Here is a 15,014-nt window from a genome sequence, read left to right as displayed (position 1 = left end):
GAGTTATAGGTCCTTGGAAATCACCAGTTGGGCGCTGGGAATCCAACCTGTGTCCTCTGGAAGAGCAGCCAGTGCTCTTCACTGCTGAGCCATTGCTCCAACTAAAACTTGTTTCTTTTTTTTCCTTTTCTTTTCTTTTTGGTTTTTGGAGACAGGGTTTCTCCGTGTAGTTTTGGTGCCTGTCCTGGATCTCGCTCTATAGACCAGGCTGGCCTTGAACTCACAGAGATCCGCCTGGCTCTGCCTCCTGAGTGCTGGGATTAAAGGCGTGCGCCACAGCCCCCCACCCCAAGTCTTGTTTCTTGAAACAGGGATTTTTTTTCTGTGTCACAGTACAAGTATTTCAGTCAAGAAAATAACTGATACAATATTATTACTTAATCTACAGATATCCAAATGAAGTCAATTGTGCTAGTAATACTCTTTTTTAAAATTTAATTAATTTATTTATTTTATATACCTAATGCAGCCTCCCTTCCCTCCCCAGTTCCCCACCTCCCCAATCCATTCCTCCTCCCTGTTCCTTCAGAGAGGGGCAGGCCTTCCGTCCATGGGAATCAGCAAGGCATAACATATCAAGCTGCCATAAGACCGAGCACCTTCCCCTGTATTCCAGCTGGGCAAGGAACCCAGCATGAGGAATAGGTTCCCAAGAGCCAGCCAAAGCACCAGGGACAGTCCCTGCTCCCATTGCCAGGAGTCCCAGAAATAGACCAAGCTACATAACTGTCACATATGCAGAGGCCTAGGTCGGTCCATGCAGGCTCCCTGGTTGTTGGTTCAGACTCTGTGAGTTCCCATGAGCCAGGCTAGCCGTTTCTGTGGGTTTTCCTGCAATGTCTCTGATCCTCCTGGATCTCCTATAAGCCCTTCTCCCTCCCCCTCTGCTTAGCAGGACTTCCTGAGTTTGGCCCAATGTTTGGTCTTGGGTCTCTGGATCTGCCTCCATCAGTCACGGGATGAAGGCTTTCCGCTGACAACCAGGGTAGTCACCAATCCCATCAAAGGGGATGACCAGTTCAGGCTCTGCATCCACTGCTGCCAGGAATCTTAGTGGGGGGCCCTCCTTGTAGACTCCTTGGAGTTTTCCTTGCATCAGGCTTCTACCTGACTCCTGTCATGTCTCTCAGCACTCTCCCCCTCCACCCACTCCCGACCCGATCCCTCATATTCTCATGCCTCCCTCCCTCCAGTGCAACCAGGAGATCTCCCCTACTCAGTAATACTCTTTACAGCAAAAGAAAAAATTTTTTTGGGGGGAATTACTTAATTTCTTGTCTCCATTAATCTTTTCTTGAGACAGTCTCAGTATGTAACCTTGGCTGACCTGGAGCTTGCTATGTAGGTGAGGCTTGCCTGAAACTCACAGAGATCCTTCTGCTTCTGCCTCCAGTCTTCATAAATCTTGAAGAATTACTATCTTCTATGAGCTTGACAATTTTGAAGAGTGCAAGTCATTAATTTTGTAGACTGTCCCTCAATTATGGGCATGTCTTCTGCTCCTACAATATCAAATTAATATGTAAAATTCGGGCATTAACAGTTCGAAAAAGTTGATTAGTGTTTTTCCTAGCACCTCACTGGCAGTCCCATTATGTCCATTTCTTCTCACTCGCTTGCCCACCTTGCCCATTTCCAGCCTGGTGGGAAGTAGCTGTGCTCCTGCCTCAGTCTCCTGAATGTTGGAATTATATCTGTGTAAGCCTGTGGTTCACTTGTCATATTTCTGAGATAATTCAGTCTTTTTTTTTCCAGTGGTGAGGTTCCAAATCAGAGCCTGGTGCAAGCTAGGCAAGTGCTCTAGACCCGAGCTACAGCTCCAACCCTGGCAAAATTTATTTTCACCAACATAGGGTGGTATCTTCCATATTTTCCTACACTAACGTTTTCCCTTTGTAACAACAAGTATTTTGTGGAGAGATTTTTGAGACTGTAAACACTGTTTCTCTTTATACTAATGCTCCTTACTTTGACAGCTAAAGCAAGGAGTTTAGAATTTAGGGATTATGCGTTTCCCAGGGCCAGCTTTTATCCATTATGCTAGCCCTCTCTGTGATAATTTTCTATCAGTACTAACTTGAGATCTTTCTTATCTCATGTTCTTCTTTTCCAGAGGGTCATTCCATGCATGGCTGACAGTCCAGTCTCTGCAATGCCTAACATACCGAGCGCTTGCAAAATTACGTGTTTGAATTAGTGGTTTGGGGTAGATATTACAGGAGCATAAAGGCTACAAGCGGTCCGGGCCTGGCGTTTTTCAATTTTTTAATTTTTTTCCCCCCATTCTCAAGGTACGTAAAACACGAATATTGTGGAGGGCGCGGTCCTGACAGGTACTAGCGAAAGGGACCACCCGCGTCTGCCACCTCTTTGTCAGCCTGGCCTGGGGCTTCCGTTGGGTGGGGAGGTAGGTGGGGCGGGAAATCTAAAACCGAACTCCCAGCTTCCGTCACTCCCCGTGGGCGGTGCTCCCCTTTGACCCCTAGCTCGCGAGCTACACATCCGGGCCACTGTTACTAGTGAGGGGAAGATGGCGGCCGCAGCGGTGGTGGTTCCCGCAGAGTGGATAAAGAACTGGGAGAAATCAGGGAGAGGCGAATTGTGAGTGTGCGGGCCGGGGACGGGCGCCGGGCACGCTGAAGCTGGGGCGTTGGCCACATTCGGAAGTGGGGTACGGGGGCGGGAGGGGGGAGCGGCGCCCCCTCCCCCACCCGGGTGACGATTGGGGATTGTTGGTTAGGAGTTTCGAACTGCCGGAGGAACGGAACCGGTATCCTCCATCGAGCGCCTCCTTTCCCCGACCTCCGGCAAAGCCCTGCGGTCCACCGGAGCCCTGCTTCCTTTTGGTCTCTCAGCAGAACTTCCGTCTTGTCCCTTCAGGTCCCCCTGTGCTCCTGCTCTGTCTCTTTTTGTCTGTCTCTCGTTTTGCCTCAGCTCACTTGGCTGCTTTTCGCTCCGTGGGTTCGCGCCCGGGGGCTGTTGGGTCCATACTTGACATTTTCCCCGCTGTCCCATTTCATCACTCTGCACGGAAGGCGACTCCCGCAGTTTGGCGCCCGGCCTCTCCTATGCCCGAAGTCTTAGCAGGGCGAACTGTCCCGAACTCTCTACGGTCCTAGCCGCCAGTGGCAGGGGAGCTTTGGGCGTCAGGGACAGCCAGGCTTGGCACCTCTGGTTTCTTGGGGAGCGCCAGCTTGCACTGCCCTGGCCCTGCGGTCCTTGGGGGAAGTGTGACAGGGATTGCCGCTTTTTGCCAAGTCCCTACCGGCATGTCACCTCCGAGTGGATTCGGGCTGGATTCAACTTTTCATCATTAAATGTTGATGAAACCCCATTTTGGCCTGGAACTGTAGCTAGTTCTGGGCCCCCTCGAAGCTTTTTTAGTACTTTACGATGTTTTTTTTCCCCCTTTAAGTCGTAAACTTATTTTGTAACCCCCGCCTGGTAATTTGCCACGGTAGAGGTTTTCTCACCCCAAATAGCCACCCCACCCCCACTCCCCGTTTAAATAGCAAAATTAACCATTGATTTAAAAAAAAAAAAAGTTCTAATTTCTTCGTCCGAATCGCTTTGGAAGCTTAGTAGTCAATCCTAAATGAGATTAATTCTTGTTAGCTGTTAGGGTTGTCTCCTTCCACTCCCACACGTCAGTTCAGTGTCAGGTTCTCAGTTGCTAGCGGGAAGATAGGAATCTCTGAAACTTTGCTACTTCGAAGGAACGAAGCGCCAGACACGCATTGCAGGATCTCATTCTTGTAAAATGACTTACTCCCGCCGACAACTCCCTTTGCTATTCCATGAACTTAACAGTGTGAATCCTAGAATTGGATTGTCTGCATAAGCGGCTAGCTTAGCCCACTTAACTAGCTGAGTGACCTTGGTAAATTCTTCACCACTTCGACTGTTTCCCCTTGAGTAAATTGGGAATAATAAGCACTCTACTCAAAGGATTGTTGTGAAGACTAAATGTCTGTAAAGCACTTGGCTTATAGTAAGTGTTCAAGTATTCCAGCTTTTAGATATTTAAACTTCTCGGGACAGTTCTTGCACTTACAGGCTCTACCTCTTTAGTTAGCAGTTAATTGGCCTCTGGCTTCATGTGTGTATACTCTTGTTTGCCAATAAATTGAGAGGTCCTTGAAGAAAAGCGATGACATCTCTTCTTTTGGTCCAGCGTATACTTATTGTGCCCTAGTGTTTTGTTAACTCACAGGTATGTATGTCTCACATGTAAGATGCTTATTCATTTTTAATTTTTATGTACTATTTAACAAATACCTATTAGATCCCTTGAGTGCTGAGAAGGCAAGTTGGGAAGCAACTCAACTAAAGCTTGATATATTTGGGGTAATCCTCCCCAAACACATAATCCAGTTCATTGTTATTTACTGTCTAAAACCTATTTATTCGTTATGGAAGGTCATGTTTGTGGGCTGCTTAGCTTCCTTCTTTAGGTAGATTGTGTATGTGTGTGTGTATGTGTATGTATGTATGTATGTATGTATGTATGTGTATTTGGTAGTAAGTGCTCCATCAGTGGGGTACATCCACAGGCCTAGCTGTTTTTTTTTTTTTTTAGTTTAATGTTTTTGCTTCCACCTTAAAATGAGTATTATGAATAGGAGGAGTTCTGCTTCACTTGTAACTGGCAGTGGTTGGAGAAAAACTAAGTGATGTATGAAGTCAAGAATATCTAGTTAAAATGGAATTTTGAGTTTATATATTTTTACATGGTCCATGCTACCTAGTGTTAAAAGAGCTACTTAAAAACTGTACTTAGGATTTTCATGTGTGTATTTGTTGCATAGCTTGTGGAATGTGGTTTGAATTATAGTAGATCCAAATCAGTGTGATTAGCTTAATGATTATATAAATATATTTAATTCCTGTTATATTAAGAGGACTTATCTCATTTTCTGAGACAATGACCTTGTAGCCCATGCTGACCTTGAATTTATACTGCTCTTCTGGGTGCTAAGATTATAGGCATGTACCCCTGTACTAGCTGAGAATTTAAAGTTGGATGGCATAACTGGGTGTGGTGGCCAACACCTGTAATCCTAGCACCTGGGAGGATGAAGGAGGGTCCCATGAGTTTGAGGTCAACAGAGGCTACATAGTGAAACCTTTTCTCAAACAAAACAACGAAAGCTAAAAGAAAATTAAACAAAGCTACACAGACTGGGGAGATGTCTTGGGGTTAGGAGCTCTTACTGTGCTTCTAGAGGACCTGAATTTAGTTCTCAAAACCCACATCTGTTGGTTCATAGTTCATAGACTGTAACTCCAGCTCCAGGAGATCTAACACCTCTTGCCTCTTCAGGTGCCTGTATTACACACACACACACACACACACACACACACACACACACACACACACACACACACATTCACAAACATATACACAATTAAAAATATCTAAAAAAAACCTGAAGCTATATAATATAATGAATTATTTAATTTAACTTTTGCCTTACTGGTAGATGAACCTAGAGGCCTTGTACATACTAGGCAAATACTACTACTGAGCTATATCTTCAGCCCTTTACAAAATTATTTACATTAGCATACAAAGCAATAGGTTTTATTATGGCATTTTCGTGCATATGTTATACTTTAATTTGCTGACTTCCTTCCTACTACTTTCCTCTACCAACCTCTTGCTGGTCACCTTTCTCCTCCTAAGTAGTCCTACAGTTTGCTTTTATGTCACATATATTCCATATCTACTCTTTTTTTCTTTTTAATTTGAGACAAGCTCTTACTATGTAAGAGTTCCATGGCTGGCCTGGAGCTCCCTTTGTAGACCAGGCTGCTAAGTGCTGGGGTTGAAGACATACTCCACCATGGCTGACCTCATTACCTATTTTAATCTACCCTTTTCTTTCTTGAGGTCTCTCCTTCTCTCTCATCTCTTTCCACTTTCATGACCTATGCACATCTATATGTACACTTAAAAACATGGTATTTGTCTTTCTTAGTCTAGATAATTTTGTTTAAATTTGCTTAAATACATGATTTCCTGTATTTGTATTTTTCTACCTTCCTTTCTTTCTTTCTTTCTTTCTTTCTTTCTTTCTTTCTTTCTTTCTTTCTTTCTTTCTTTCTTTCTTCCTTCTTCCTTCCTTCTTCTTCTTCCTTCTTCTTCTCTTCTTCTTCCTTCCTTCTCTCTCTCTCTCTCTCTCTCTCTCTCTCTCTCTCTCTCTCTCTCTTTCTCTCTCTCCCTCTCTCTCTTCCTTCCTCTTTCTTTTTTTTTTTGGGGGGGGGTTCTCTGTGTAGCTCTGGCTGTCCTGGAACTCACTTTATAGACCAGGTTGGCCTTGAACTCACAGAGATCCTCCTCCTGCGTGCTGGAATTAAAGGCATGCCCTACCTCTGCCAGGTGATGGCTGCTGCTGCTTCTTCCTTTTTAAATGACAGTGTCTCATATATTTTAAAGCCACTGTATAACTGAGAATGACTTTGAATTTATGATTTTCCCTCTATTTCCCAAGTGCTGGAATTATACGAAAATCACATCTGGTTTATGCAGTACTGGGGATTGAACCCAGGCCATATGGCATACTATGGCAAGCACGTACCAACAGAATTACATCTTTAGCCCTTTAATCTTATATTTTGAGACAGAGTCTTGTTCAGCTGCCCAGACCAGCATTGAACTTGAAACCTTCCCATTTCAGCCTCCCAAATGGCTGGGATCATAGGCCTGCACTATCAGGCCCTGCCATAATGAAATTAAAAAAAAAAATCACTATTTAAATACTTTAAACACATCACCATCCTGTACTTTGTTTTCATTATTTGACTTTTTTTTCCTTATGTGAAACTTTGTTTCATGTAGCTTAATTTTAGAGGGTTTAAAAAATCATGTTAGAGATATTGGCATTTTCATCTTGTTAAAACAAATGGTATTGAAAATACATGCAAAAAATTCTTTGTTTGGAAACAGTGTCTTAAATATAAAACAGCAACTGGAAATGTTAAAAGTGAGGGTAGAATGAATACATTTATAGGTTTATAAAATTATGTTTTTAAAGTATTTTTTTTTTTTGAGACAGGATCTCTCTGTGTAACCCTGGCTGTCCTGGAACAGCTGTCCGTAAGTATGTAGACCAGCCTGGCCTTGACCTCAGAAATCTGCCTGCCTCTTCCTCCCAAGTGTTGGGACTATGCAGACACCCCTACTGCCCAGCTTTTTAAAATGTGTTTTTAAAGTTGTGTTTCATGAGGTTGTCAAGTTTTTCTTATCTGTAGCATGTTACCAGTATATAGTTATGGTGAGAGTTACAGTGTCCGTAGTGCTAAAAGCAGCATGAGACTGGAAATAAGTTCAAAGGTAAAGCAATTGCACAGCATACTCAGAGTCCCTGGGTTTGATCCTCAGCACTGAAAAAAAAAAAGAAAAACAAAAACCAAACCAAACCAAGAACAACAACAAAACCCAGTCCAAACTGTGGGGCATTTTATTTTTTTAGTGAAACGTTCCTTAATTTTTTTTATTCCTGATACCACAACCACAATCTTCAGAACAGTAGACCTGATATAATAAAAAGACAATGCTAAGGCAGAGACCTTATGAATTTATATCTAATTGATACTCTACTGCATTAATCAATAGCTGCATTTTCTTGCACAATGTGCTTGTGGCAGTCCTAAACAAGAAGGGTTTCCTATTCAAGCTTCGCTAGTAATTTGTGGCTATAGATATCATTGCTTCTGTCTGAGACTTTTAGACTTCCTGTCTCAAAGTAGCCTGCAGTTTCCCTGACAACTCTCCAGCTGACAACTGTAACCCTTTTCTGGGGTCTTCAAAACCTTCTTTTACTGTGTCCACCACCATAGGGACTACCAGAGCTTTGAAAAAAATTGTTTTTTAGTTTTTGAGATTATAATGGGATTACATCATTTCCCCTTCCCTTGCTTCCTTTCAAACCCTTCCATATAACTCTTTTTCACTCTTTCAAATTCATGACTGCCAAAGGTTTTAAGGAGGACAAATATATAACTGTGCTCCATGAAAACCAACTGTCGGTTAGATAGAAGAACTTATATAAGTTTTGTTGGGTAATAAAGCAGAAAAAAATGATAATTTTTGTCCATCAAAACAGTCTATCCCTCACATACCTCCTATACACTATTAGTTTCTAGAGATTATATGTGTATATGTATGTATGTGTGTGTATATATATATACATATATATATATATCATACACACACACACACACACACACACACACACATTTAAAGTTGTCACTTACTTTTAACATTTTAAAATTGTGTGTGTGTGTGCCCAATTGTGCATGCTAGGATGGAGGTCAGAAGACAATTTGTGGTAGTTGGTTTTTTCCTTCCACCATGTGGGACCAGGGGATTGAATTCAGGTCATCAGGCTTGGCAGCAAGTCCCTTTATCCACTAAGACACCTATCTGGCCCACCAAATATATTTTTAAATGATAATTATAGAACTTCTAGGGCTAGAGAGATGGCTCAGTGTGAGAACATGGACTGCTCTTCCACAAGATTAGAGTTTATTCCCATTGTCCATGTTGGGTGACCAGTTACAAGTAGTAACTCCAACTGCAAAGGAATTCATTACCTCTAGCATCCTTGGATGCTATACATGACATGCACACTCAGAGACACACAATACACATAATTAAAGTAATAAAAAAGAAATCTTTGGGAGCTGAAGTGCTATCTCAGCAGTTAGGAACACTTACTGTTCTAAGCACTGGGGATTCCAGCTCTAGGATGGGGGCCCACAACTGCCTACAACTGCAGTTCCAGGGGATATGTCATCCTCTTCTAATTTTGCAGGCTCCTGCATGCAGTGCTCATGGTGCACACATTTAAACACACATGCATACACCAAAAAGAAATCTTAAGTCTTTAAAAAAATGATAAAACTTGTAACATGTTTTTTTCCCCAAGAGGTATCAGAACAGTAGAGGACTCCTAAAGGTAATTGTTTTATTCAATAATTCTTAAGGAGCTTGGGTTTGCCTGGAACTTGCGTTAGTTCATGCTGGCCTAGAACTCCTGGTAATTCTCCTTCTTGGGTGTCCTAAGTGCTTTGTCCCCAACCCCTGAAACTTTTTTTTTTTTTGAGACAGGGTGTCATGTATTCCAGGCTGGCCTTGAACTGTCTGTGTAGCTGAGGATGACCTTGAATTTCTGATTTTATACCTTCACTTCTCAAGTACAAGGGTAGCTATGGACCCATGATAGCACACCTAGTGATCAAACCCAGGGCCTCATATATTGGCAAGCACTCTAACAACTGAGCTACATCTCTGGCCCTGAAACCTTTTCTAATTTGATTTCATATTTTAAATTATATTCATGAACTAAATGTAAATCTTGATCTGTTTTTCTAGTAATAGAAATTCATTGAGAAAATGTTGATGCAACATTAGGAATTTATTAAGTTACTACTTTTTGTTTGCTAAGTTATTTTATAATGCTGAAATGGAGTGAGTGCCATTAATGTAACTGATTTTTCCTACTTACAAGTGTAGAGCTTTTGTTAATTTGTCTTTTATAACATTTCTTGCTTTCTTGATAAGTGCATGTTTCCACAAGGTAAGATGGTTTTGTCCTAGTATTCGTTTTTGAGGATAATATTTTTGTTATAGCATTGATAATAGAGGAAGCACTTTGCTTTAACAAACAAACAAACAAACAAAAAAAAACAAAACAACAACAACAAAAAAACACAAGAAACCACTAAGTGAAGCATAGGTGACCATCAGTCTTTTATATGTGAAGCAAGCTTGCAAGCTGTGAGCATAAGTAATTCAGGCTTGTTTGTGTTTCCTTCTTGCTGAAAAAATGGGGAGTAAGTAAGATGAACAGCTAAATATTCATGTTAAGAAGCATTCACAATATACTTCTGAAATCCTTAGAAGAACATAACTCATTTCATTCAGATTTTCACAGATCTTTGACAGAATGTAAATTTCTGTCCTTGTTCTCAGGGAATTGAGGCAGCATTTCCATAACGGCACAAAACTGTTTGAAAAGTGGAAACACCGGTAAACTCAAACATTAAGAGAGTGAAATGATAGTGATTTTTGAACTGAGAGAACATTTGAATAAGTTTAAGGTCATATTAGAATGGGCAACTATTCGAGGTCATTTTGTCATCCTTCTGTAATGTAGGATAGTTTACTAGAAGTGTTCGACAGCTAAGACAGATGCAACATTCAGAACCAATTACTTCTAAGTATACTTGCTTGTTTACTATTAGTGGATTGCTTAGGAAGAACATAGTTAAATCTATACCTGAAAATATTTTTTTGAGACTGGGTACTCCTATATCCTAGGTCAGCCTTGAACTTTCCATCTCCTTTCTCAGGTTTTAAGTTCTGGGATTACTGGTATTCAGGGTCACTATTGGCTAAATCTGCAGTTCTTATCATGGGAAAATTTCTACTGGTTGTTTTTGGCTTTCTAGTGTATAAAGAATTCCCATTTTATAGTAAGGCAACACATATATCTGTTATGCAAGTGAATCACCTGAATATGATAACCCATTAATGATTTTGTACACAATTTGAACAAATCTTTGAGGTGCTAATTAATAGCTTACGATGACAATACTATCTGCAGGCTAATAAATGTGCTTGCGGCCTAGGGACTGATAATATAGAATGACATTTCAGTTATTTCTTAGTTATGTAATGATGACTGTACCTTAGGTAGGAGTGTGGAATACTGACACAATCCTTCCTCAATCATTGGAAGGCATATTGAAAAAACATTGCTGAAAGTAGCAGAAGATGAAGCTGTCGAAAATGGGAGGGAACGAATGCATTTGTCATAAGAAGGAGAAATAAAATTTCTACATCCTCCCCTTTTTAGACAGGACTTTACTCTGTATTCTATGCTGGCCTTGAACTTGTCAACCCTGCCTCAGTCTTTCAAGGGCTAGGGATTTCAAGTGCGTGAAGTGCTACAGCTGGCTCCATTGCTTCGTTATCTCCCTCCCTCCTACCTTTCCTTCAACACGTCAGGCTTCGAAGGCTGGCCTCAAGCTTATTGTTATAACTCAGGTTGACCTGGAGTTTCTGATCTTTCTGCTACCATCTCCCAAGCTCTGGAATTACAGGTGTTTGTCACCAGCATACCAGGTTTGTGTGCTGCTGGGAATCAGATCCAAGGCTTATGCATGCTAGGTGATCACTGGGTCAGCTGAGCCACATCCTCAGCCCACAGTGACTTTTCTGTACATGTATACAAAGCTGAGTACCCTCAACATTTGGAAGGTGGAGGCAGGAGGATCAGGAGTTCAATGCCAGCTTCAGCTACATAATGAGTTTAAGGTTAGCTTGGGATATGTGGACTTTGTTTCAAAAATCAAAACCCAAAAATTCTCCAGAAATAATACATGTACAAAAATAATACAAATACAGGGTCATTGGCATATCCACCATCTCAGAATCTGAGGTGGTTCTCAGCCTTCCTAATGCTTCGACCCTCTAATACAGTTCCTCATGTCGTGGAAACACCCAACTGTGGGAGCCCACTCCCACATTTTGAAGGGTTCTTAGGTGGAGGAGAGAGGAATTAGGAAATAACAGATAGACAGAGAGACCTAGATGACAAGCAGAAAGACAGAAACAGGATAGCTTCAGGAGGGCCTGGGTCAATACCCACCAGCCTTGAAGTTTATTCAAAAGGGCTTTTTTTTGTTTTGTTTTCCAAGACATGGTTTCTCTGTGTAGTTTTGGTGCCTGTCCTGGATCTATCTCACTCTGTAGACCAGGCTGGCCTCGAACTCACAGAGATCCGCCTGGCTCTGCCTCCTGTGGGCTGGGATTAAAGGCAGGGGCCACCACCACCCTGCATCAAAAGGGCTTTTTATAACAATGCCAAGGGGTGGAGTAAAAGACCTCCCCCTTGCTAAGTCAAACCACACGGTATAGCCAAGTGTAGACCCTTCCAAACACCTGGTAAACACGCCCATGAACAAATCATGTCGTTATGCAACCCTGCTGGGTAAAGCAAGCTCAGATTTTCTGTTCCTGAGTAAGTTCTCACTAGGAAACCTCTGCGGGCTCCCACACCCAACCATAAAATTACTTTGTTACTGCTTCATAAGTATAATTCTGCTATTGTTATAAATCACAATGTAAATATCTGATATGTGACCCCTGTGAGGGTCAAGACCCACAGGGTGAGAAGCGCTGCCTCAGATTTTTTTTCCTTAGTACTGAGAATATGTGAAAATTCTCTCTACTGGCAAGTTTTTTTTTTTTTTTTTTTTTTGAGACAAGGTCTTAGTCCACTGAGCCATCATCTTGCTAGCCTTATCTGATATTCTTTACTAGTTGAATAAATTTTTAATAGGTGGTGGGTGGTTAAAAATTTATAATGAGATTTTTAAATTTTATGCAGATTTAATTAGTAATTTCTTTTCATAGGCCTTTTATTCTTAATTTTGAAAATTTTGTAGCTGGGATTGGTGTTACTTGAGGCAGGAAAATCATAATTTGTGGTTTGCTACAGAGTGACTTCAAGGCTAGCTTGATAAACTTGGCCAGACTGACTGCCAAAAGAAAAACAGAAGAGGGGTAAGGATACATCCTATTGATGGAGTGCTTGCCTAGTTCATGCAAGGCTGTAGGTTCAATCCCCAGTAGCACAACAGCAAAGAAAAAAATTGTAAGTGAATTGTGGACCAGCAGATGTTTATTTTGTTGCCTTTTTCTAACCAACAAATGGAGTATCAAAATATATGATACAGAGTGGCAAGGTGTCAGAGTGTGCTAATAGATAATTTATATAATTTCAGCATAGATAATTTCTGTAGGTGATGGTATTGTGGCATCATATTAGCATAAGATAGGATATATAAAGAGAATCATAAGCTTATTCCTCCAGTGCTGAGAATTGAACTCTGGGCTTAGCACATGCCAGGGGCATGCTTATAAATTTGAGAGGGAGTGGAGGGGGCGCAGGAGTTGGAGGTGAGAAAGGGTAGGGTAGAAATGATGTAAATATAGTACTCCTGAAATTCTCATAAAAGAAGGAAAGAAACTCTTGTAATAGGAATTCATTGGTTCTCTTCCTCTACTTTAAAAGGTTGGCATGGCTGGGCATGGTGGTGCATGCCTTTAATCACAGTACTCAGAAGGCAGGGACAGGCAGACCTTTGTGAGTTCAAAGACAGACTGGTCTACAAAGTGAATTCCAGGCCTGTCAAGGCTACATATTGAGATCATATCTCAAAGAATGTTGACCTGTAAGATTTTTTTTTGTTTTTTTGAGACAGGGTTTCTTTGTGTAGCTTTGGAGCCTGTCCTAGAACTCACTCTGTAGACCAGGATGGCCTTGAACTCACAGAGATCAGCCTGGCTCTGCCTCAGTGCTGGGATTAAAGGTGTGGGCCACCATCGCCCCAGCAAGATTTTTTTCTAAATCGTGAAATTGAACAAAAAATATAGAGAAGTTCCTAAATACTAATGTGCAGAGCTTAGAAAATTATACAATTCAAATGCAAGTCAGATATAGGGGTAACTGCCTGTAAACCAACATTCAGAGACTAAAACAGGAGAGGCTTGAATTTGAGGCCAGCCTCAGCTACAAAGCTGACCTACTGTCAAAAAAACAATTTAACAGCTAGACTTGATGGACATGTATTTAAAATCCTAGCACTCAGAGACTTTGAGTTCAAAGCCCACCTGATCTATTTAGTGAGTTCCAGGCCAGCTAAGGTTACTGAAGACCCTGTCTCAAAACCAAACCAAACCAAACCAAAAAGCATATTAACAAAACAAAAACCAAAATGCATATACCACCTATTTTACATTGCCATCAGAGTAACATAACCTCTTTTTCTGATCTCTCTTTTACCTCCTCTGTGGTAATCATTATTTTGACATTTATGTTTTGGTCCTCCATATTTCACCTCATAAATTCTGGGGTTATAGGCATGTGTCACCATACCGGACTTTTAAAGTTAATGTCATATAGTAATGATTTGAAGATAGGTCAATCTGAGACAGGAGGATCAGGAATTCAAGGTTAGCCTGGACAACATGGAACCTTGTTTCAAAAATAAGAGCATCCAAAAAAAAAAAAAAAAAAAAAAACTTAGAAAAAGCCAGTGTGATTTGTATGCATTAGTATACATCATTGTGGCTTATATTTTCATTGAGCATCATTTTAGATTTATCCTTTTGAAGATCTTTATGTCTTTTGTTTGTGTTTTCAATTTAATTTTTCTTTGCTCTCTTGAGGTGCTTCATGTTGTTTGTGGGTTATATGTACTAAGAACATATTCAATCTTAAAACAGTAACCTTAACCATTTGATTTTTTGAGGTTTGGTCTTGGTTGTGTAGCTCTGGATGTCCTGGAACTCTGTGTAGCCTAGGTTGGCTTCTAACTCATGACAAATTTTCCTCCCTCACCCTCCCATGTGCTAATATGTGCTAGGAATATGCCATCATGCCTGGCTAATAGTGATTTTTTTTGGTATTTTGAGACAGGATTTGTGTAGCTCTGGAGCCTTTCCTAGAACTCACTCTGTAGCCCAGGCTGGCTCTGAGTGCTGGGATTAAAGGCGTGCTCCACCACCGCCTAGCTTGATAGTGATCTTTTGTTGTTTCTGAGATAAGGTCTGGCTGTATAGCCCAGGGTGGTCTGAACTTAATGATTAGCATCTGCCACTACACTTGGGATTAACAGTGACTTGTGATGAATATAAACGATTCATTTTAATATCATCAAATTTATCCACTGTCTGCTATATTAGTATACTTTATGCTTACTAAATATCTCCCTTTGCCACTTCCTTGTTTTTTTTTTTTTTTTTTTTTGAGGCAGGGTTTGATGTTAGTCCAGACTTTCCTGGAACTCAAGACAATCTTCCTGCCTCAGTCCTCTGAGTGTTGGAATGCTCCTTTTTGACTCCAAGGTTAGTTAAGGTGTCCTATATTACTTTAGGAAAATAATTTTACTTTTGAAATGGGGTCTTGATCTGTAATCTTCCTGGGAACTCACCTGTG

General features: G+C 41.1%; 1 protein-coding gene across 4 annotated transcripts in view; it reads left to right on the top strand.

The window, feature by feature from the left end:
- The first annotated feature begins 2,494 nt into the window (after nucleotides 1-2,494).
- Nucleotides 2,495-15,014, top strand: part of Thoc2 (THO complex 2) — a 120,870-nt gene continuing 108,350 nt past the window's right edge. For all 4 annotated transcript variants that reach the window (XM_028881613.2, XM_028881614.2, XM_028881612.2 and 1 more), the window contains exon 1: nucleotides 2,495-2,601. In XM_028881613.2, the coding sequence (XP_028737446.1) occupies nucleotides 2,531-2,601 (71 nt within the window). In that variant the 5' untranslated portion in view covers nucleotides 2,495-2,530. The remainder of the gene's footprint in view (nucleotides 2,602-15,014) is intronic.

The sequence above is a fragment of the Peromyscus leucopus genome, chromosome X, assembly GCF_004664715.2.
Source record: "Peromyscus leucopus breed LL Stock chromosome X, UCI_PerLeu_2.1, whole genome shotgun sequence".
In the NCBI taxonomy this organism is placed as follows: Eukaryota; Metazoa; Chordata; class Mammalia; order Rodentia; family Cricetidae; genus Peromyscus; species Peromyscus leucopus.
This window is presented reverse-complemented; position numbering and strand designations above follow the sequence as displayed.